Here is a 21,939-nt window from a genome sequence, read left to right as displayed (position 1 = left end):
CAATCGAGAACGCCACTTTGTACCCCTTGGGAGGTGCCGAGCTCCGTCGTCTCGTTTCCGGCGGTCGCGCGCTCTTTTCTCGGGACGGTAGAGGCCGTGTAGCGTCGCCGTTACTCTGAGGAGAAAACAGTCGGTAGAGGGTGAGTTTGGGGACGACTTAGTTCTTGTTTGAGAGGGGAGTAGGATTTCTCGCGACAGTTGGCGAAGGAAGAGGCTAGGGCGAGGCTAGGTTTGGAGGGAGGTTGGCCGTTCCTTAGGAGGCCCCTTGAGGCCTTGTCCCCGCCGCCACACGGCCTCCTCAGCCCACCCGCGGGGGCCCATCGCTCTCAACTCGCCTCGCCTCCGGCTTTCGTTTCCTTCCCCGCCCCGTTTCTTTGTGCGACTCGTCTTTGAATCTGAGCTGTCAGTAAGTTCCCCGGCCCCTAAGGCGCCCTGGGCCTGAGGGCGTGGGGTCTATTATCCGCGAGCCCTGAAGTCGCGGCTAGAGGAGGAGGAGGCGCTTTGTCGGGCGCTCCTCCTGTCGGCCTCGCGAGGCTATTAATTCACAATGGGAAAGTGGGGCCCCCGGAGCGATATTTCTTTGTCAAAACTCTTAGCTGGGAAGTTCATCTGCTTGTCTGGACCCCGCCGCTTTCCGAGTCAGGTTCCTGTAGGCTCTTTTTTTACTCTTGTTGCCTAGCCACTCTACCCATTTTTAGCATCACTTTCTAAAATGAAAATTTTATGGATTTCCTATCGGGTGTTTTCCACTTGGAGAAACTATTGTAAGCTGACACTATTCTTTGTGTTCTTAACAGAGAAGTCGAGGTTAGTGAGGACTGGGAGGCACTTTGCTGTCTTCAATCTAAGTTGAGGTAGGTGTAGGGGGTAGGGTTGCCAGATAAAATACAAGACGTCCCGTTCAATTTGAATGTCACACAAATTATTTTTTAGTATACATTGCAAGGGATTTATACTAAAAAAACATTCATTTTTTAGTCTGAAATTGAAATTGAACTGTATGCTGTGTAGTTTTATTTGATAAATTTGGCAACTCTGGTGTGAGGGGCACTGGCTAGATTTATACTATGTCTTTGTCCAACTTCCTTGTTATTAAATGAAAGGGCCTAAGAAGCTCTTAGAGAAGGACCTTTCCATGTCAGTGTGTTCTACAGCTTTCAGGCTGGTCCACATCTAGGCGGCCATCTCACCCTAGTAGCTTTTTACCAGATTTTCCCCATAGTTTCCACTTAAAAAGTTGATCCTTTTCCTGAAAATTGAGGGGATGTTTCTTTAGATTTCAGATATGTGTGATGTAGTGTTTGATCCTGTACCTAAACACTTGTGCAACTGTATCGTGCACAATAGCCCCAATCTTTCTAAACCAGCAGTAGATATTTTCTCTCAAGAGTCCTTCGTCAGAGTTAGTCTTTACCACAGATAAGTAGACAGAAATCCTTGCTGCTGATCTTTGTGCTTTGTTCTCTTCTCAGAGGCCCAATGGTTAGAGGTTGGTGAATTTATTACTCAAGAGATTTCTGCACATATTTCCAAATTATATTGGTGGTCATCATCAGAAGTAAGTGATAGAGACAGTACTTACTGAGTACTTGCCACTTTGTGGGCACTGTTTTAGGTGATTTATACAATGTTAATTTAGTCTTCACCATTGAGTGCCTGCTTGGGAAAAAATAAACTGGAGGGAAAGATTATAAAGATTAGCATTATGCAGACATTTATTCAAAAACACAAAGGTACGCAATTTGGTTATAAAAAACGATTTTTGCAGAAAGAATCCAGAAGAGCGGAGGAAGAATGTAATTGATGACATTTGTCTAACTGGAGCACCCACCATATGTAGAAATAGGGGTAGTGGTTGCCAGCAGGAACAAATGCCTTCTGTGTACATGATCTCATTTGGTCCTTAAAATAACCGGCCCTGTGGGGGTAGATATTGTTACCCCCCCCCCATCTTGCAAGTGAGGAAACCGAGGCTCAGAAGTTAGGTGACATGGCTAGTAAGTTTGTTAGACTCTAAACTCTGAAACCAAGGTGAGTTTGATTACAAAGCTTGTACCATAGTGATGAGTATGAGCTTTGAGTTCAACAGCCCTGAGTTCCATTCCGTGCTCCATCACACTTGTGTGACCTTAGATGGGCATCAGTTTTCTTATCCAGAAGAATAACAGTTGTGAGCACTAAATGAGATAATGCAGACTTAACACAGTGCCTAGCATATAATGGTTGATAAATATCTGGTATTATCATCTTAACTACCAGGCTACACTTTACACTTTCTAAAACCAAAAATAACCTCCCTTGAAGTAATCTTACATGGTTTAGAACATCCTAGCACTTTATCCTCAAGGTGGTACATCATTTCTGCTAAGGAGTTGTAAAATGGCCTTTTTGAAATGGAGTGATGAGGTGTGGTTAAGATGTACATATAGAGTTTTTAATATTTCAGTTTTGAATAGATCTCTATAAGGATTTCTATTAACATGTAAATATAAATTCTGGATTCCTGAATGGGATGCAAAGTACTGAGACTGGGGCCACTGACTCGTAAATTAAAGGCTGGAGAAAAAATAAGAAGTTCCTTGGATTCTAGCCAGAGGTAAGGAGGTAAGAAGATTTCTAGTTGGAGAAATGGCTGTGAAGATAATTCAAGTTTCTTCTCTAGGCTACTCTGCCATCAGGGGAAGGGAGGTGTTGAATACCTGGGACTCAAATAGGAAAAGATCTGATTGTAATGTTCACCTTACCCCGTCCCCAACTGTTGCTGGGGTAGACTTCAAATTTTATGTTTTAATTTCCTACTTTTATGTCTTATTTTTAAAAACATGATTTCCTTTCTTTTTTCTTTCCTTGTTTTTTTTTTTTTTAGGTATCCCATTTGCTGTGAAACTGCTACACCTATTCGTGGTGTTTAAAGTTGTTAGAATTTTTTGAGAAAACAGTGCTGCACTATGTGGCAAGAGTCACAAAGATAGATTCAGTTATTCTATTTTAAAAAATGTTCCCTAAGGAAATAACCTAAATGTTACTCATAGTAGGGAGTAGTTTAGTAAATTAGTGTATATCTAGATGGACTTTATGTAGCCCTTAAAAATTTTAATTATGTTGACACTATAGAAATGAGGAAAAGCTGAATGTACAATGGTGCATTATGATTGTGGTTACTGAAATGATAATGTATGTTTTGGAAGGTTAATAAGCAAAAATGGAAATTATGGGAGGAATATTTATTCATGGATGTGCCCCAAGATTTAGCTATGAGCATTGTTGGTGATGGTAAAAAATTAGAAACAACTGAAGTACCAACACAATAGGGGCTTGGTTGACAGCTCAATACTGTGTCCATTAACAATGTAGATTTAGTGACATGAAAGCTGTTCATCATGTATCATAAAGTAGAAAAGGCAGGTTACAAAATAGTTGTTATAATATCCCATTTAGACTACATATAAATATATAAATCAATGATTGGAAGTGTATACCAAAATATTAACAGTGACTAAATTTTAATGGTGAGTCTTTGGTTTTTTATTTTATTTTATTTTTTTATTTCTAAGTTTTCTATATTAAAGATTCTATATTATATTCCTATATTACAAATATTATATCTATAAATATTCTATATTATATTTCTGTATTTTGTAATAGGTACCTTATTAATGAGAAACATAAGATTGATGAAATTATATAAATGAGAAAATTCAAGCTTTGGCTTAAATGTCAACTTTCCAGTGAACCTTACCTCAGAGCTCTTTTTAAAATTGTAGTCCCTCCCCTTCCACTCCCTATCCACTTTGCTCCCCCTCTTCTTTATTTTCCCATAGCGCTTACGTCTTCTTAAGTACTATGTGGAGGCAAGAATCTTTGCTTTGCTCATTGGTGCATCCCAAGCACCTAGAATAGTGCCTAGCAAATAGTAAGCATTCAGTGAATATTTGTTGAATGAATTAGTAAAAAAAATTAGTAAAAATATTATCAATAACATACAAGCAGGACAGTTTTCATTTTTGCCTTTCTGTTCCTTGTCTGCATTCATGTGTTTTTTCCAAAACCCTTTCCCTCTTAAAGCATCAAACGTTTTTCATGTTTACGTGGTCTTCGTAATTTTTAATGCTATGTAACATCCCATTGTATAGATGTACTATAATTTATTAAAAACCATGCCCCTGGTTTTGGGTATTTAAATCATTCTTATTGTTTCGTTACCATAAAGGCCATTACAGTGACTATTTCATGGACATAGTTTTTAAATTTTAAAATTATGGTCTTAGGATAAATTTGTAGGAGTAGAATTCCTGAGTTAAAGAATATGAACCATCTTGATAGCTCTTGTTACCTATTGTCTTATGAAACAACTTTTGGATACAGAATTTGATAATTGCATTGATGTTTTCAGTTTTGGTGGGATATGATATAAAATGTATTAGGGGGCCAGCCCCATGGCTTAGCGGTTAAGTGCGCGTGCTCCGCTGCTGGCGGCCCGGGTTCGGATCCCGGGCGCGCACCGACGCACTGCTTCTCCGGCCATGATGAGGCCGCGTCCCACGTACAGCAACTAGAAGGATGTGCAGCTATGACATACAACTATCTACTGGGGCTTTGGGGGGAAAAAATAAATAAATAAAATCTTTAAAAAAATGTATTAGGAAAGTTTTTATACACATAAAGGTATTCTCTTTTTTTTTATATAATTTTATTTATTTTTTCCCCCAAAGCCCCAGTAGATAGTTGTATGTCATAGCTGCACATCCTTCTAGTTGCTGTACGTGGGACGCGGCCTCATCATGGCCGGAGAAGCAGTGCGTCGGTGCGCGCCCGGGATCCGAACCCGGGCCGCCAGCAGCGGAGCACGCGCACTTAACCGCTAAGCCATGGGGCCGGCCCTAGAGGTATTCTCATATGCCCATTATCCCCAAATCAATAGTTATCAAGCCTTGGTCACATTTTATCTGAGGTATATAATTTTCTCTATTTTAAAGGAATCGTATAAAGATAACAATACTGTATTCATGAAAAGGTCCTTTTCTGCATCTTTCTTTCTGCTAAATTCTGACTAGAGGTTCTTATGTTTAGGGGAAAGGATTTAAGATTGACTTTACCCTTTTATTTCATTTACTGGAGAACTCTCCTTGGATGAGGAAGACTATGCTCAGCTTGTTAACTTGATCAATTAGAAAATTTCCATTTTAAAACCGTCAATTTTTGAATTCAGTCTGGATTGTACTGGGAATTTTCATTTTGTTTTCTCTTAATCATATATTGATTTTTAAATGAAAGAATTTAACATTTTATGATTGTATATTCATCTTTTTGTATTTGCTGCTTTTATTGCTTTGGTAGTTGTTTATCTTTCCATTGTGATTAATAACAATATTTACTGAGTGCTTACTATATGCCACTACTGAAGTAGTATTTTCACATTTTATTAATCGTCATAGCCACCTTGAGAAGTAGGTATTTTTATTATCCCTTTTATAATAGTTTAAGAAACCAGTGCAGAAGTAATTAACTAAGTAGTACATAGCTAGTAAGTAAGCATTAGGACCATGCTTCAAACCTAAGGATGTCTAACTCTACAGCCCATATTTTTCTTGGTATTCATTCCACAGTATGTACTGCAGGCTAGGACTGTGCACAGTGCAAGAGAAGAACAAGACTTATTAGTCCTTGTCCTTGTGATAACTAGAATCTGTTTCAATCATTGTGTTTTTAAAATATGCTTTAATATTATGATAGGGCTATTATGGGGGGGTAGTTCTTTTGGGAAAGTACTTTCCTCTTAATATATAGAATTACTGAACTGGAAGGTTTCTCAGGTCATTCTAGTGCAAGCTGTTCTCATTTAGTACTTGTCTAGTTTTTATGTGCAACATAACTGCTAATGTCTGATTGTTTTCAGATTTTTGAATTACACTCCTTTGCCATACTTGTTGAAAATAACCAATTGTTTGGATCTAGCAAAAGCCAGGATACCAAGGGTGATCAATGACACATAAGTCATCAGGAAGGTGATTGCATTCTTAGCACTCACTGAATATATTTGACAGTCCACATTTTCTTTTTAGGGTGCAGAAATGCAGAGCAATAAAACCTTTAACTTGGAGAAGCAAAACCATACTCCAAGGAAGCATCATCAGCATCACCACCAGCAGCACCACCAGCAGCAACAGCAGCAGCCACCGCCACCACCAATACCTGCAAATGGTCAACAAGCCAGCAGCCAAAGTGGGTACATACTAGATAATGGGGTAGAAATAGGTTCCCTTTTGGGAATCGTTTCTTGGTTTTTAGATTAGTCTCTTGGGATTATAAAGGAATAGGTCTTTGTGGCACACCTTTGTTCTTCTTTTGCCTATTTACCTCTTAATACTTATTAGGATAGCAAAAGTCTGATTCTCTGAAACAAAGAGCAGATAAGTTGTAGGATAGCAGCTGAGTACAGGTTGCTTTGTTCTTTTGGCACATTCTACTGCTAAACAGATATCTGCTCAGAGTTTAGTTCTTAGAGGTCATCATTAGATGACTGGTAGTTAGCGAGAACATAGAACAAGTCTTTAAGACTTAATGGAGAAGAAGTCTGGTACCGAGTATTATACTTGTAGCCTGGGGCCTGTGCCAGCCCATTTTAAATTAGAGTAAGAAGTCTTTAAAGGTATATTCTCATTCATTAAGCAAACTTTGAGCACCTGTTGTGTGTCTCTAAGACTAGAACCAACTTCAACCCTCTTTATTTCCAGAGGTTCCTACAAATAATTCTCTTTCCTGACTCATTTCTTTTCATTCCATTACCCCAAGCCTGAAATGGGAACTGTTAAGATTATGAAGATTGGTGAGAGATTGGGAAAATGGAGCAGTTGTGTTTTAAATTTAAAAATCTGATCCCTTCTGACATAGGACTCCTTGACTTGCTTAATTTTCTCTTTGGCCAAAGCTCCTGTATTGTCTTTCTTTCTCTGACTTAGTCCAGGTTGGCTTCTGGCCCATAGTAGAGCTGTTGAGAAGTCCCCCCCAGATCTGTGCGTACTGCTTTCACATTCTAAGGTGCAGTTTACTGATAAGTGGTTAGGGGATAGATTGCACTGGGAAATGGTGTTTGACTTCTTTACAGCCATTAGGTTTCCTAATCTAGCAGCAATTGTAGCTCTTTGAGAATGTGACTATAAATCTCTTTCCCCAGTCTTTTGAGTGACTGTGTGTCTTCTCTCAGATGAAGGCTTGACTATTGACCTGAAGAATTTTAGGAAACCAGGAGAGAAGACCTTCACCCAACGTAGCCGGCTCTTTGTGGGCAATCTTCCTCCTGACATCACTGAGGAGGAAATGAGGAAACTATTTGAGAAATATGGGAAGGCAGGCGAAGTCTTCATTCATAAGGATAAGGGCTTTGGCTTTATCCGCTTGGTGAGCAACCGTGGGCTTTTAGAGCACGTGCTCTAAAAGGTGGGGAAGCTGGGGGATAATGGATATGGAAAACTAGGCAGTGGAAATAATTCTCAGATGGTCTGTTTGTTAAAAGCTTGTAGCTATACTTGGTGGAACAGAACAAAAAATGCAGATTTTATTTTTATTTTTCCTCTTGGTTTTTTGTTTTGTTTCAAGGACAACATAGGTTTATTTTCCTAGGATACTGGGGCTAAAGTATGCCCTTTGGAACTTTTTTTGTTTTAGTTGGGAAATTTCAAACGTGCAAAAGTAGACAGAATAGTATAATAAACCTGCACATACTCATTGCCCGGCTTCAATAAATATCAACTCATAGTTAATCTTGTTTTATCTGTACCCTTTCCCTATTTCCCTACCTACCCTCCCATAAATATTTTAGTATGTTTGATTTTTTTTCCAGAAAAAATGAAAAAGGTTTTTATTTTAGTAATGATCAAAGTTTATATAGTTTATTTCCAAAGCCCTTACACATGTATTGTCTCACTTAAAACTCTTCAAACCATGAGGGGACAGTTTTATTTGTATCTATTTTTTTAATTTAATTGTGATAAAATTTATCATCTTAACCATTTTTAAGTATAGATCTTTTTTTTAAATCTGCTTTGATTTAGGAAACGTTTTAAGTGTTTGGCGGGAAACTTTTCTAGGCCTTATCTATCTCTATAAATGAAGAACACAATGTGCTAGCGAGATCACTTGATGTGGTGGTTAGAACTAGTTTTCATTCCAGATTTACCACTAACTCAAGACTATATAGGCAAATCATTTTCTCTGGGACTCAGATTCCTCTCTAGTAATATGAAGGGGGTCCCATCAAGGTCTTTGGTTCTAAAGAGGCCTCTTGGAGGGCATAAGCGATTCTGGTTCAACTTGTATACAGCTAGCTAAAATTAAACTATTCTGGCTGCTGAATTGTAAGGGTAGGTTTTAGGCTGGTCATTGTTGTCCAGATGATCTGTTACCACTTGGAATAACCTGTGATACTGATGACCATGTAAGCGATATTAACTTCTAGAATTTCCAATTGATTTATTGCAAGGCTGTCAGAGCAGTTAGGCTAACCGAAGAGTTATCTGAAACACACAAATTTCCATTCTTCCAGTTTTATCCATGTTTCTTTGTATGCATGTTGCCAAGGTTTTTTGGAGACATTTTATATTGAGCTATGTTACTTTAGACTCTTGATGGTTGTGCAGGTAGTCTTTGTCAAACTGAGTTATTCTAACTTTTCTCTGCTTCTTAGGAAACACGAACCCTAGCGGAGATTGCCAAAGTGGAGCTGGACAACATGCCACTCCGTGGAAAGCAGCTACGTGTGCGCTTTGCCTGCCACAGTGCATCCCTTACGGTCCGAAACCTTCCTCAGTATGTGTCCAACGAACTGCTGGAGGAAGCCTTTTCTGTGTTCGGCCAGGTGGAGAGGGCTGTAGTCATTGTGGATGATCGAGGAAGGCCCTCGGGAAAAGGCATTGTTGAATTCTCAGGGAAGCCAGCTGCTCGGAAAGCTCTGGACAGATGCAGTGAAGGCTCCTTCCTGCTAACCACGTGAGTGAGAGATCGTTTTCAGAAATAGACCTTAGATTGCCACTTCCTTCTGTGGTCTAGGAAGTTAGCCTCTAGGAACCATATTTCTGTGTTCATTTAAAAATTTTTCATACTGATTCAGCTTTCTAGTAGGGTTTTCAGTGTAATCTTAAATTAATGGAAATGGTATGAGGATTAAGAAATAAACCTTTTCAGTTGTCAGTAGGTTGTCATTTAATCAGTGTTAAATCTTCCCTTACTTTGAAGTGTTAGAACTCTGAAAAGTTGTTTTATGCATGCAGCATCTCTCTTAGCATTTACCCCAAGTCGTCTGGAGTTCTGTAGATACTGGGTATTTAGGCTGTACTTAAGTACCATATCTGTCTACGTTGAATATCTTTTTTAAGGCTGTATGCAGAGATCTGAGGCCTGACTCCATGCTGTCAACCCCAGATTCCACATAATGCCATTAAAAGGACTTGGTTACTTGGGGCTGGATGTAAAAACCCCTTCAGAAGTATGTTTAATTGTCCAGTCCTGACCCCTCACTAGTTCATTGTGCCAGTGGCAGATGTAGAGAGGAAGTCTAGTGTGGAGTATAATTAATTAACACTGAGCTTTTTTTTTTTCTTTCTCCCAGATTTCCTCGGCCTGTGACTGTGGAGCCCATGGACCAGTTAGATGATGAAGAGGGACTTCCAGAGAAGCTAGTTATAAAGAACCAGCAATTTCACAAGTATGTGGTCCTGACAGATTCCTTGCTAGATGTTTGCCTATTCTTAAGGAAGCTTGTAAAGGGATATGTAAAAGAGACAGGTTTTTACTATATGTGTTCACTGGCAGCCATTATCTTAGCCCTTAGGAGGAATGCAATGCTTATTCGTTGGGGGGATCTTGGACCAAGTTTTAGTAAACTAGGAACCTTGTCTGTAGGGAACGAGAGCAGCCACCCAGATTTGCACAGCCTGGCTCCTTTGAGTATGAGTATGCCATGCGCTGGAAAGCACTCATTGAGATGGAGAAGCAGCAGCAGGACCAAGTGGACCGCAACATCAAAGAAGCACGTGAGAAGCTGGAGATGGAGATGGAGGCTGCTCGCCATGAGCACCAGGTCATGCTAATGAGGCAGGGTGAGTATAGCCCTATAAGTCTTAAAACTAGAAGAAGGAGAAAATAACTTTATTCAGGAGTCTTTGTATCAATCAGTAGAGAAAGGCCTAAACCTCTACTTTTATTCTCTTAAATATTTTGTTGATCTTGGTAGGCAGATGAGCTTGGAGATGTGGCAGAGAATACTGGATTCTGTGGAGAAGGAAATAATAGGTTTGACTTCATTTTTGGAATCTGGATACCTTGGATGGCCACTCAGGGATTATATATCCCCTTTGGTTTCTGGATCTTTATGGAAAATTATTGGCCCTATATGAGGAGAATGAAAAATACTCTTAAATCAGACTTTTGTTTTTCTAGATTTGATGAGGCGTCAAGAAGAACTTCGGAGGATGGAAGAACTGCACAACCAAGAAGTGCAAAAACGAAAGCAACTGGAGCTCAGGTAACTTTTCTCAAACCCTTTTTCTCTGACAGCTCTAAAAGATAATGTCTCACTCCTGCTTCCTACCACTATGCTCCCTTGTGCATTTGTAAATATGTTGGCACATATTTCCTGGCTGCTTCTCAAGTTCTCTCTTTGGATGAGAGAGGTTTCAGCTGCCCATGGTTCTAAGAATTACCCAGGATTGCACTAAAAAGGAAGCAGCTGAGTGCTGGTCTCAGGAGGCTCCTTTGGGAAAGAACTTGATTCCCTGAAGGACACATTTGGGTTGCTTTGGGGCTGGGCACATTTAACAGTGAGTTTCCTGGAGAGCTGTGCTAGTTTTCAGTAGGCTCTTGATCTTGGCTGAGTCCCCTATTAAGATAATCTGCTCAAGTTCTGGAAGGCCTCTGCTTAAATACCTTGGTGACTCTCTAGGCAGGAGGAGGAGCGCAGGCGCCGTGAGGAAGAGATGCGGCGACAACAGGAAGAAATGATGCGGCGACAGCAGGAAGGATTCAAGGGAACCTTCCCTGATGCGGTATATCTCTCATGTGCCCATGATATATCAGGCCAGTCATAATGGGACAAACCCACCATGAATTGTCCACTAGGACTATAAAACACACCAGGTTATGACCAATTTTTCCATTCTATGAAACTCCTTTTAGAAAGAAGAATTCATAGGAAGGAAAGGTAAGGTTTGAAGGGGAGCTCTTGCCTCACAGGCAATTTAGGATGAAAAGCTGGGACCAGTGTATGCTGTTTAAACTCAGTGACTGTAGGATGAGATATATTCAGTCTTGTAGCAGCCTTGACTAGTCTTCTGATGTCCTGGCAGTTGTACAGGTTGGAGCCCTGGAAATCAACTATCTCTTCCCCTTTCCTTTCACCTCTCCTTCTGTTCCTAATAGGAGGCTCCGACCTTGAACTCACTGCACAACTAGCAAGGAGCTGTTGTCAGTGTTCTCAGCTTGGTCTCAGTGCACTTCGGATGTGTTATCACTGTCTGCTTCCCTTAGTGTGTGGTCCTCGATGGATTGTGGTAGAATGCAGTGTTGTCTTGGACTCTCTTGAGTGTTTTTTGTTTTTCAGAGAGAGCAGGAGATACGGATGGGCCAAATGGCTATGGGAGGTAAGGACTTAGGAGGTTAATGGCTCTGATTTCTTTTTTTGTCTCATCTCTTTTGAACTGTGTGGCTTCTACTTAGTCCAGGCTTAAGGGGCTGACATTTCCAGGAGCATTGTTTTTGGAGGGTAACATGTCTTAGCCCAGAGGTCTTACTGAATTGTTTCCTTTGGCACAGAAAGAGACTGAATCTCTGTCTCCTGTACTGATCACACTACTCTGCTTTAGGTGCCATGGGCATAAACAACAGAGGCGCCATGCCCCCTGCTCCTGTGCCAGCTGGTACCCCGGCTCCTCCAGGACCTGCCACTATGATGCCAGATGGAACTTTGGGATTGGTAATAATCTGCAGGGTCCTACAGTAACTAAATGGTGATAGGAAGAGAAAGGACTTGGCCTTCACAGTCCCTGGGCCTGCCATGATTTTGCTTCAGATAATCAGTCTTTAGGACCACTGTTATCCATTAAATGTAACCTCAAGATCTTTATTTTTGAATCTTGAGCAAACCCAGTCTCAAACTATACTTTATCAGGAGTTAAGCAAATGCCTCTGTCTGACTGGCCAGTCTGATTGACTGTTTACTTGCTACCCTGGGTGAACCGGTTCTTTTTGGGAGGGAGACAATGAAGGCTAGGCATTATCACATAAAATAGATGTGAATCCAAAAGGCTTTATGGCTCCTACAATCCTGAGGTGGTTTTAGTTCTAGTGTCAAAATGTTAAAACCGGATGGGCTTAAGGTTGCTGAAGAGTGATGGTCTGCACTTGTCCATATACCTAGTTCAGGAAAAAGGACTTGGCTATAACTTATCCACCCTAGGAATTGAGTATGTAATATTGCTTGGCCAGTAGGAATAGGGATAAAAAGTTAAAGATAGGATGGTTGGGGGGGTTCCATAATTCAGGCAACCTTCCTTTCAGGGGTATCCGCTAGAGTTCTAAGCAGGTTTGGTCACCCCTAGCACCAGGAGCCTTGAATAGTTGAGTGGAATTGGTCTCCACGGGAGGGACTAGAGGTGGGTGGGAAGCTTAGGACATAGATTCTATTGTAACATTGCTCTCTTTTTCTCTTTAAGACCCCACCAACAACTGAACGCTTTGGCCAAGCTGCTACAATGGAAGGAATTGGGGCAATTGGTGGAACCCCTCCTGCATTCAACCGTGCAGCTCCTGGGGCTGAATTTGCTCCAAACAAACGTCGCCGATACTAATAAAATTGCAGCGTCTAGTTTCCCAAAACCCTTAAAAGAAGGACCCTTTTTGGACTAGCCAGAATTCTACCCTGGAAAAGTGTTAGGGATTCCTCCCAATAGTTAGGTCTTCCCTGCCTGTACTACTTACTCTAGGGACTATGCTGGAGACAGAGGGCAAGGGAGGGGCGATATTTAACAAATCAGTTCTGTGGTATTTCGTTTAACTAATCAATTCTGTGTGGTGCATTCCTGAAGTCTCAAGTGATTGTTGAGGGCCTGGGGGGAAGCCATGGCAAAATGGATCCAGTTAGAGCCCCCATTAATCTTAACCATTCCATTCTTTGTCCATCCTGTTTTATTTGCTTTCTCATTCTTACACCCTCCAACCCCAGAGACACTGCCACATATACCACAAAAATCAAACATCCCCCCAATGACCTTAGCCCCATCGCTCCATTCACTCCCAGGTGGGAATTCGGGCAAATGTCCGCAGAGGTCACAGACAACATGCATACGGTTCTGTTATAGCCCATATATTACCCCTTCATGTCCTAAGGAAGACATTTTCTCTTAGTGATTTTCATTTTAGTATACCTTTTAAAAAATCTTGTGTTAACTTGCCTCCATCTTTTTCTTGGGTAAGGACAACCCAGGAATGGCCCTTTTGTGTCTGATGTTGCTGTTCACAGCTTTTCTTGATAGGCCTAGTACAATCTTGGGAAAAGGGTTGCTGTATACTGAAGGTTGGACAGTAACTCTTACCTTTGCCTATCTTAGGTAGTTATGCTGTGCATTTTTTATTGGTGTACCATGTTTGATTTGTCCCTGATACCTTTGGAGTTTTTCTGAAAAATGGAGCAGTAATGCAGCATCAACTTATTAAAATACATTTTAAGCCTTTTAATTTTCTGTGCTATTTTTGAAGGGGAAGGGAGGGAGGGGAGTTCTATCTCAGAAAATGAGCACTAGGCTCTATAAGGATAATCTCATATGACCTTTTGCTTAAAGTATTCATCTAGGCAAACACGGGGAGGTTGGGTGCCTACTGTGACTAAAGTGGGTGACAAAGGTCGGTGGCTATTCGCGGTATGCAGAAGTAACGATGGGAGGAAAGCTGCTTTGAAAGAAAAAGAAAATGGGCTGGAGGAAATGGGGTACCCTCATTGAGCTGGGAGGGGTCTCAAAATTGGTATTGGTTTCTGAGCAGCTGCTGGTCAGAGGCTTGGAATTGGCATGGTAAATCTAAAACGGTCTTAGCAGTAGTAAGCTGACCTCACCCAAGTTCTCAGCCCTACTCAGCCTGATCCTTTTTTCTTGAGCCTCAGAGCTAAAATGCTCCTGAGCTCTTTCCTATTGGCTGGGAAGACCAGCTGAAGTTCCCTTGCCCATGTTAGGAGGTATACGCCTCCTGAACTAAAGATAGAAACAGCTGGCCCTTCCAGGCAGCTAAAAGCCTCCAGACTAAGAGGTATTCCCCACCCGGCGGCCAGACTCCTTGCAATACCCTTTTCAGTAATTCTACCAACACCTCCATGTCTCTACTCTGCCATAACAAAGGCTGTGGGCAGCACTTTGACCCCAGTACCAACCTTCCTGGTGAGTAATCCTAACCTTGCCTGGGGGCTCGGTGTGTGCTGGGGGAGTGGTCAGCTGTGAGCTGTCTGTGAAAGGAACAGAAAAAGAAATTTAGTTTTCCTGCCCAAGTTTCATTGATCTGGGTGATCTTCAGGCGTCACTGATTTTGTTTTTACAAAAGTATATACTTCCTGGGGAAGAGGTAAGAAGTGATATTCAGTGTGGTTACCTTTCCTTCCTTGATCCTTCTGGTATCCACAGATTCCTGTTGCCATCACCCTGGGGTCCCAATCTTCCATGATGCACTTAAGGTGAGGAGCAGGCGAGGGGGAAGAGCAAGGGCATGTCCCAAAGGAAATGTACCCAGGAATCTAAGCTGATCTGGGTCTCTTGTTATCAGGGTTGGTCCTGCTGCCGGAAGCGAACTGTAGATTTCTCTGAGTTCTTAAACATCAAGGTAAATTATTTACTTCCTTGGATTCTGCCCCTAATAGAAGGATTCTATCCCTAATCCTTCTCTCCTTATCTGTACTAGGGCTGTACTGTGGGACCACACTGTGCTGAGAAGCTCCCTGAGGCCCCTCAACCTGAGGGCCCTGCCACAAGCAGTTCACTTCAGGAGCAAAAACCTCTGAATATGATTCCAAAGTCAGCAGAGACTTTGCGCCACGAGAGGCCCAAGTAAAGAGGAGGAGGTCCCTGGGTTTTTCCTACCTTCATGGAGTGATTAATGGGTCACTGGGGTATGGGAGCTAGGGAGTAGAGATGTGAGGAGGGTCAGGTGTCAGGGCTTGGTATATATTTTGTGCCTTAGGGGAAATTTGTGTCCGGAAATAATGTCCTTTGCTCTAAGGTGGTATGGGGTGAGGGGATAGGTATTTTGAGTTAACAGAGTAGATAGCCCCTCACGGATATATACTTAGTTATAACACAAGGGGATTGCTGAAAATGACTTGATTTTTTCTTTTTGGAAAAGAGCTTTAAAATAAGTTTTACATCAAGAAAAGGATGTGGTACATTGGCAGCCAGGAGGCTGCAAAGAAGAATAAGTTAAATTTGAGGAAATAGTATGAGCAACAGAAGAAAGTCATATTAGGTCTACAATTAGATGAAGAGGAAGAGGAAATGATACCGTTCTGCAGAGAAATGTGGTTAGACGTAGAGCAACTGAGTAGATGGGCAAGAGAAGACCTGGGGATTTCCCCAGGGTTCGGGGATTTCCCCAGGTTTCAGGGATTTGGGATGTCAACAGAGAAGAAAATTGGCAATGGGATTGCTACCCAACTTCTCCAACCCTGCCCCCACTTTCACCAGACTTCTTCGACTCCATTACTACTGGTGGGAGTGTTGGAGCTGTCAATCATAGTTAATGGGTCAGAACTAAATCACCCCACTCATACTCCCTAGGTCAGAGTTGCTACCAAAGCTGCTTCCACTAAATATATCCCAAGCCTTGGAAATGGCATTGGAACAGAAGGAATTAGACCAGAAACCTGGAGCAGGTAAGTGGGTCCTTAGTAAGACAGGCTTTGCAGAGTGGAATTTAGTGAATGTGGCAGTTGGGTGAAGGGAATGGATAGGTTCCTGACTCTGTTTCCCTTGCCCAGGACTCGACAGTAGTCTGATCCAGACTGGTTCCAGCTGCCAGAACCCAGGATGTGATGCTGTGAGTGAGAGTTTGGGGGGAGGGGGGCGGAGGCAAGCATGTGGCTGAGAGATGCTACAACTGAGGGATGACTGGGTATACAATATAAGGCTGCATGAGGTACACTTTAGAATGACCTGATTCTTTTTCTGTTTCTTGTTTATCCATCTTAGGTTTACCAAGGCCCCGAGAGCGAAGCTACTCCATGTACTTACCACCCAGGAGCACCTCGATTCCATGAGGGGTGAGAGAGGGGACTCAGTGGTGTGTGAGACAGGTTTCTCCCAATGTTGATTATAAGATGGGAGTGGGGGCTTGTGGAGAGGGGAAAGGAGATTCAATTGAATTATCTTCCTACCTCAGGATGAAGTCTTGGAGCTGTTGTGGCATCCAGACCCTGGATTTTGGGGCATTCCTGGCACAGCCAGGATGCAGAGTTGGTAGACATGACTGGGGGAAGCAGGTAAGCCCCAACTTTGCTTAACTCTTGATTAGAACCCAATTCCAGAAATAATTCCTCCTCCCTGTACCTCATGGACAAGCTCTCTATGTTCTCCCTTTTGTTTGGACCAAATAAGATTCTGCTCCTTATCCCTCACAAGCCCAGAGGCTTTGCAATATGAGGTAGCCTGATTTAGTTCTGACCCATTAACCATGACTGACAGCTCCAACACTTCCACCAGTAGTAACGGAGTTGAAGAAGTCTGGTGAAAGTGAGGGCAGGGTTGGAGAATCTTTCTGAGACTCTCTGTCTCTCCTCCACATATACCATGAGAACTCCCCTTGGGTTAAGAGTTCATTCTTACCACCCACTGTTTCACATCTCTTTAGCTGCCAGCGTCTTGCCGTCATGATTGGCACCAGACAGATTCCTTAGTGGTGGTGACTGTATATGGCCAGATTCCACTTCCTGCGTTCAACTGGGTGAAGGCCAGTCAAACTGAGGTGAGGAATGTCTGATGCTGGATGGGAGGCTAGTGAATTGGGTTATACTACAATCTCACAGGCAGAGTTGCTGTATGCAGTTAACATGTAGGCTCCATAGTCCCCTGAGAGGAAAGTAAAGCTATTAGGTTAGGGTTATCTGGCTGACCTGTGGATGTAGAGATCACACCTCTGGCCTGGTTCTCTGTCGTAATGACTTGTTCTGACCTTCTGGGATTGTTACTACCCCTGTAATTCTTTTCTCTCAGCTTCATGTCCACATTGTCTTTGATGGTAACCGTGTGTTCCAAGCACAGATGAAGCTCTGGGGGGTAAGTGAAGATAAGGGGACACAGGAGGGGGAGGCAGATGGGGCAAAAAAGAAGGGCCAGACTGGAATGTCTTGAGGGAAGGAGTTGTAGTGGGAAAGTGAAGGTTTTCTTTTCATTTGCTTTGATATTCTCTATCTCTCTCTCTCCCTCCTCTTTTTCTCCCTCTCCTCTTCCCTCCCCTTTCTTTCCTCTTTCTCTCTCTCTCTCTCCCCCTTACTATATTGTGTTATTCCTCCCCTATCTTTTTTCCCCACTTTACATTTTTAATTTTTCTGTCATTCATCACCACCCCACCCTGACCCCAATCTCTCTGATTTCCTCATTTTCTCTTTCTTCTGTGTTCCTCTATCTTTCCCTCCTCCTCAGGTCATAAACGTGGAGCAGAGCTCTGTCTCCTTGATGCCATCTCGGGTGGAAATCTCCCTGGTCAAGGCTGACCCGGGATCCTGGGCCCAGCTGGAGCACCCCGATGCACTAGCTGAGAAGGCGAAGGCAGGGGTTGGGTTAGAGATGGATGAGGAAGAATCTGAGGATTCAGATGATGATCTGAGCTGGACAGAGGAGGAGGAAGGGGAGGAAGTGATGGGGGAATAGTGACACCAGACAGTCAAGTATCTAGACAGGACCTCACTGACTCCCTTAGGATCTCAGAGACCAGGATATGGTTGGCCATGTGGCGTCATTGAGCAGCAGGAGGCTGAAGGAGGGGAGAACAAAAGTGTCCAAACCATGCTGTTTTTTCCCTTAAATAAATCTTGTATTCTGCAGTTTCACATAGTGTCGTTCTCTCACATCACTATCTAAGATTGTCTTCATTTCCTCCAACTTCTGTGTGTGTTCAACACACATGTGTGAAAACAAGCACATGCACAATCTATTCTTCCCAACCACCAGGTATTTACTGATTACTTACTCTGTGCCCATTTATGTATGAGGTGGTTTAGAGATTTCTGAGAAACAGAAGACTTACTCATTCCTCTCAGGAAAATTACAGTCTGTCTGACAAAGTCAAGGGTAAGCTACATGAAATAATAATAAACATTATCAAGTAGTTAGAGTGATAAATTGTGCAGTACAGTTTTTAAGTGCTGTAGGAGTTGAGAGAATGGACAGATTAATGTGGACTGTAGTAGAAAGGGAAGACTCCATGAAAGAAGTACATTTTTTTACAGCTTTATTGAGATACAATTCAGATACTATACAACTCAGCCACTTAAAGTGTAAAATTCAGTGTTTTTTCTAGTATAGTCAGAGTTGTGCTACCACAATCAATTTTAGAATATTTTCATCACTCCAAAAAGAAACTCTGTATCCTTTAGCAGTCACTCCCAATATCCCCCCAAACTCATAGGCCTAGGCAATCACTAATCTACTTTCTGCCGCCTATGGATTTACCTATTCTGGATATTTCATATGAATGGAATCATACAATATGTGGTCTTTTGTGACAGGCTTATTTCCCTTAGCATAATGTTTTCAAGGTTCATCCACGTTGTAACATGTATCAGTACTTTATTCCTTTTTATGGCCAAATGACATTCCACTGTGTGGATATACCACATTTTGTTTATCTCTTCATCAGTTGAGGTACATTTGGGTTGTTTCCACTTTTTGGCTATTATGAATAATGCTCCTATGAACATTCATGTACAAGTTTTTATGTGGACATACATTTTCATTTCTCTTGGATATATACCTAGGAGTGTAATTTCTGAGTCAAATGGTAACTTTAACCTTTTGAGGAACTGCCAGACTATTTTCTGAAGAGGCTGCACCATTTTACATTTCCACCAGCAGTGTAAGAGGGTTCCAATTTCTCCACATCCTTGATAACTCTTGTTCTTTGTCTTTTTTATTATAGCCATCCTAGTGGGTGTGAAGTGGAATCTCATTTTGGTTTTAATTTGCCTTTCCCTGATGGCTCATGATGTTGAGCATCTTTACATTTGCTTATTGACCATTTGTGTATATTATTTGGAGAAATGTCTATTCAAATCCTTTGCCCATTTGTTAATTGGGTTGTCTTTTTATTGAGTTGTAAGAGTTTTTTAAAGTATATTCTGGAGACAAGTCTCTTGTCAGATATATGATTTACAAATATTTTCTCCCATTCTGTGTGTTATCTTTCCACTTCCTTGATAGTGTCCTTTGATACATAAAAGTTTTTCATTTTTATGAAGTCTAATTTATCTATTTTTCCTTTGATTGCTTGTGCTTTTGATGTCACATCCAAGAAACCATTGCTTAATCCAAAGTCGTGAAGATTTGCTCCTGTTTTCTACTAAGAGTTTTATAGTTTTAGCTCTTACATATAGGTCTTTGATCCATCTTGAGTTAATTTTTGTATGTGGTATGAGGTAGAGGTCCAACTTTATGTTTTTGCATATGGATATCCAGTTGGCCCAGCACCATTTGTTGAAAAGATTACTCTGTCCCCATTGAATTGTCTTGGCACCCTAGTTGAAAATTAATTGACCATAAATGTGAGGGTTAAGAAATACATTTTGAATGGAAATTTGAAGAATGAGAAATTTTTTTATGGGTGTGGAAGAATACGGAAAACCAGGCTGGGGCAGGAAGGTGTTTTATTCTACTTTTTGTGTTTTATTTTAAATTCCAAAAGTAGTACATTGTCACTGTAAAAGACTCAATTAAGAAGTATGTAGAGTAAAAAGTAAATGTTCAGACTCTCTCCAAGTGTAGTCTGTTTGCTGTTTGTAATCACTGCTAACATATCAGAGGGTATGTTTAAGAGAGGGGACAAAAAAGTTAGTTAAGTGGAGTGTGGCTAGATTGGAAGGAGCCTAAAATTCTAGATCAAGGATTTTGAACGTGATTTAAAAGAAAGTTAAATAGGCATTATAGGCATTTTCTTTTTAAATGTAGATTCTTAATCAGAGGAGTGATACCTCTTTTCTGAGTCTCTCTTGAGTCAGATTTACTCCTTCAACAGGGTGGCCAAGAATCTGGGAGATTCAAACTCCAAGAAGCTCATCAAGCCTCAGATGATCTCCAGTTCTTTTCTTAGCACCCTTTCCTCTCAGTTCAGATTCAAGGAACATAAAGTCTCATTGGGAGCTAGGAATAAGATGGGGGTGGGAGAATGGACATGGGCAGCAAAGGTGAGGGATCACAGCATAGCATGGCTGAGGATTTGGGGATTGAGGCAAGATTAGGGGATATTAGGGAATGTGTCCAGGGGTATGACCTCCATCTCTCAGAGAAGTTTGATCAGAAGTGAAGGAGCTTCCTGGACCTCCAGGATATTCAACAATTCTGGCTCAGCGCTCTGCTCTCATTCTATGGATTTGAGGTGCAAATAAAGTTTCCCCCTTGAAATGAACCCTTCAGATCCTTTCTAACCCTGGCAGCAGTTGACTTTTTTTTTTTTTTTTTTGTGAGGAGGACCAGCCCTGAGCTATCATCCAATGCCAATCCTCCCCTTTTTTGCTGAGGAAGACTGGCCCTGGGCTAACATCCATGCCCATCTTCCTCTACTTTATATGGGACGCTGCCACAGCATGGCTTAACAAGCGGTACGTCGGTGCGCACCCGGGATCCGAACCGGCGAACCCCAGGCCGCCGCAGCAGAACGTGCGCACTTAACCGCTTGCGCCACCGGGCTGGCCCCTATGCAGTTTACTTTTAATGTCATTTTTCCACAGGTGAGTTGACATCAATAGGGGCTTTGGTGGACATCTTAAAAAAATTTAGAGGTGTAAAACGCATACAGAAAAGTGCATGAAGTGCACTAATCTTAAATGTATAACTTTTTTCTATCTTATCAAAATCAGGGGACCAGCAACTACCCAGAATTCCTGGAGAGGATGGAGGTGAGGAATCAAAAAGTTCAAGTAACCCTTGTTGTATATAAACTTGATATATAAAATTTCAAATTTATAGCATTAAGAAAGTCATGTTCTAGCTCATTTTACATAGCCCAAAGCCTAAAATGTAAGAAAGTTTCAAGCAAGTGTATAGCATTAACAATAACAACAACAACAAGAACCACAGCTACCATTTCTGATGTAAACTAACCTGCCAGGCACTATGCTAAGTGCTTTCTTTGCATGCATTATCTCATTTAATCCCCCACTTCTCACCATCAAATCTACATATTTGTTCACATTAGCACAAATCCTCTCCCTACCTCCTTTTACATTTCTCATTTCTTTCCACTGAGCTTTGTATCCTATCCCTTCACACCTTCCCAGAAAGCTTACACTATTAATTATCCTTTCTCCTGTTTATTCAACCTTTCCCTCTCATTGAATGTTTTCATTGACATTTAAACGTGCTCAAGTCTCTCCAATCTTACAAAAACAATTTCCCTTGACTTCACATTCCTCTCCAGCTACTACTTAACTCCCTTCTCTCCTTTATAACCAAACTTCTTGAAATAACTACTCTTTTTTTATTTCCTTCTTTCTAGTCCCTTCACAACACACTTCAATATGACTTCCAACCTCCTCAATCTGTGGTGATCCATTGGCCACCAAGTTACTAAATCCAATGGATACTTTTAGTCCTCATCTTACTTGATCTCTCAAGCAAAATTTGACACTTATGATGGTTTCTTCCTTGAAATACATTGGCTTCTATGACCCATCGCTTCTCTCAGTTGTCCTCCTACTTCTCTGGT

General features: G+C 41.5%; 2 protein-coding genes across 5 annotated transcripts; both read left to right on the top strand.

The window, feature by feature from the left end:
- The first annotated feature begins 10 nt into the window (after positions 1–10).
- On the top strand, positions 11–13,725 carry NONO (non-POU domain containing octamer binding). Of its 4 annotated transcripts, XM_087427604.1 has the most exons (13): positions 64–140; positions 798–854; positions 1,473–1,558; positions 6,063–6,222; positions 7,205–7,398; positions 8,684–8,985; positions 9,605–9,700; positions 9,898–10,094; positions 10,435–10,519; positions 10,937–11,039; positions 11,594–11,633; positions 11,856–11,965; positions 12,705–13,725. In XM_087427604.1, the coding sequence occupies exons 4-13, from the start codon at positions 6,072–6,074 to the stop codon at positions 12,837–12,839; spliced, it is 1,413 nt and encodes a 470-aa protein (XP_087283730.1). In that variant the 5' UTR covers positions 64–140; positions 798–854; positions 1,473–1,558; positions 6,063–6,071; the 3' UTR covers positions 12,840–13,725. The 4 variants fall into 4 exon arrangements, with proteins under 4 accessions (XP_004439907.1, XP_087283730.1, XP_004439906.1 ...); XM_004439849.3 differs by lacking the exon at positions 1,473–1,558; XM_087427605.1 differs by lacking the exon at positions 798–854 and having other exon boundaries at positions 85–140.
- Positions 13,726–13,780: 55 nt separating this feature from the next.
- ITGB1BP2 (integrin subunit beta 1 binding protein 2) lies at positions 13,781–21,437 on the top strand. Its single transcript, XM_004439848.3, has 11 exons — positions 13,781–14,417; positions 14,658–14,707; positions 14,797–14,853; positions 14,932–15,077; positions 15,804–15,898; positions 16,004–16,062; positions 16,215–16,285; positions 16,405–16,504; positions 16,873–16,986; positions 17,235–17,297; positions 17,664–21,437. Exons 1-11 carry the CDS (start codon positions 14,354–14,356, stop codon positions 17,889–17,891), a joined length of 1,047 nt encoding a protein of 348 aa, XP_004439905.1. The 5' UTR covers positions 13,781–14,353; the 3' UTR covers positions 17,892–21,437.
- The last annotated feature ends 502 nt before the right edge of the window (positions 21,438–21,939 follow it).

This window comes from Ceratotherium simum, chromosome X (genome assembly GCF_057802395.1).
Source record: "Ceratotherium simum simum isolate JZ-2026a chromosome X, ASM5780239v1, whole genome shotgun sequence".
In the NCBI taxonomy this organism is placed as follows: Eukaryota; Metazoa; Chordata; class Mammalia; order Perissodactyla; family Rhinocerotidae; genus Ceratotherium; species Ceratotherium simum.
Note: the sequence above shows the minus strand (reverse complement) of the source record. Positions and strands in the feature narration are given on the sequence as shown.

Bases quoted from the DNA above. Each gene is read 5' to 3' on its own strand.
- ITGB1BP2 (XM_004439848.3), top strand. From the start codon at position 14,354: ATGTCTCTACTCTGCCATAACAAAGGCTGTGGGCAGCACTTTGACCCC. The intron at 16,505-16,872 runs GTAAGCCCCAAC...ACATCTCTTTAG, and splicing joins GACATGACTGGGGGAAGCAG to CTGCCAGCGTCTTGCCGTCA. The intron at 17,298-17,663 runs GTAAGTGAAGAT...CCTCCTCCTCAG, and splicing joins CACAGATGAAGCTCTGGGGG to GTCATAAACGTGGAGCAGAG.
- NONO (XM_004439850.3), top strand. From the start codon at position 6,072: ATGCAGAGCAATAAAACCTTTAACTTGGAGAAGCAAAACCATACTCCA. The intron at 9,701-9,897 runs GTATGTGGTCCT...CCTTGTCTGTAG, and splicing joins AAGAACCAGCAATTTCACAA to GGAACGAGAGCAGCCACCCA. The intron at 10,520-10,936 runs GTAACTTTTCTC...GTGACTCTCTAG, and splicing joins CGAAAGCAACTGGAGCTCAG to GCAGGAGGAGGAGCGCAGGC.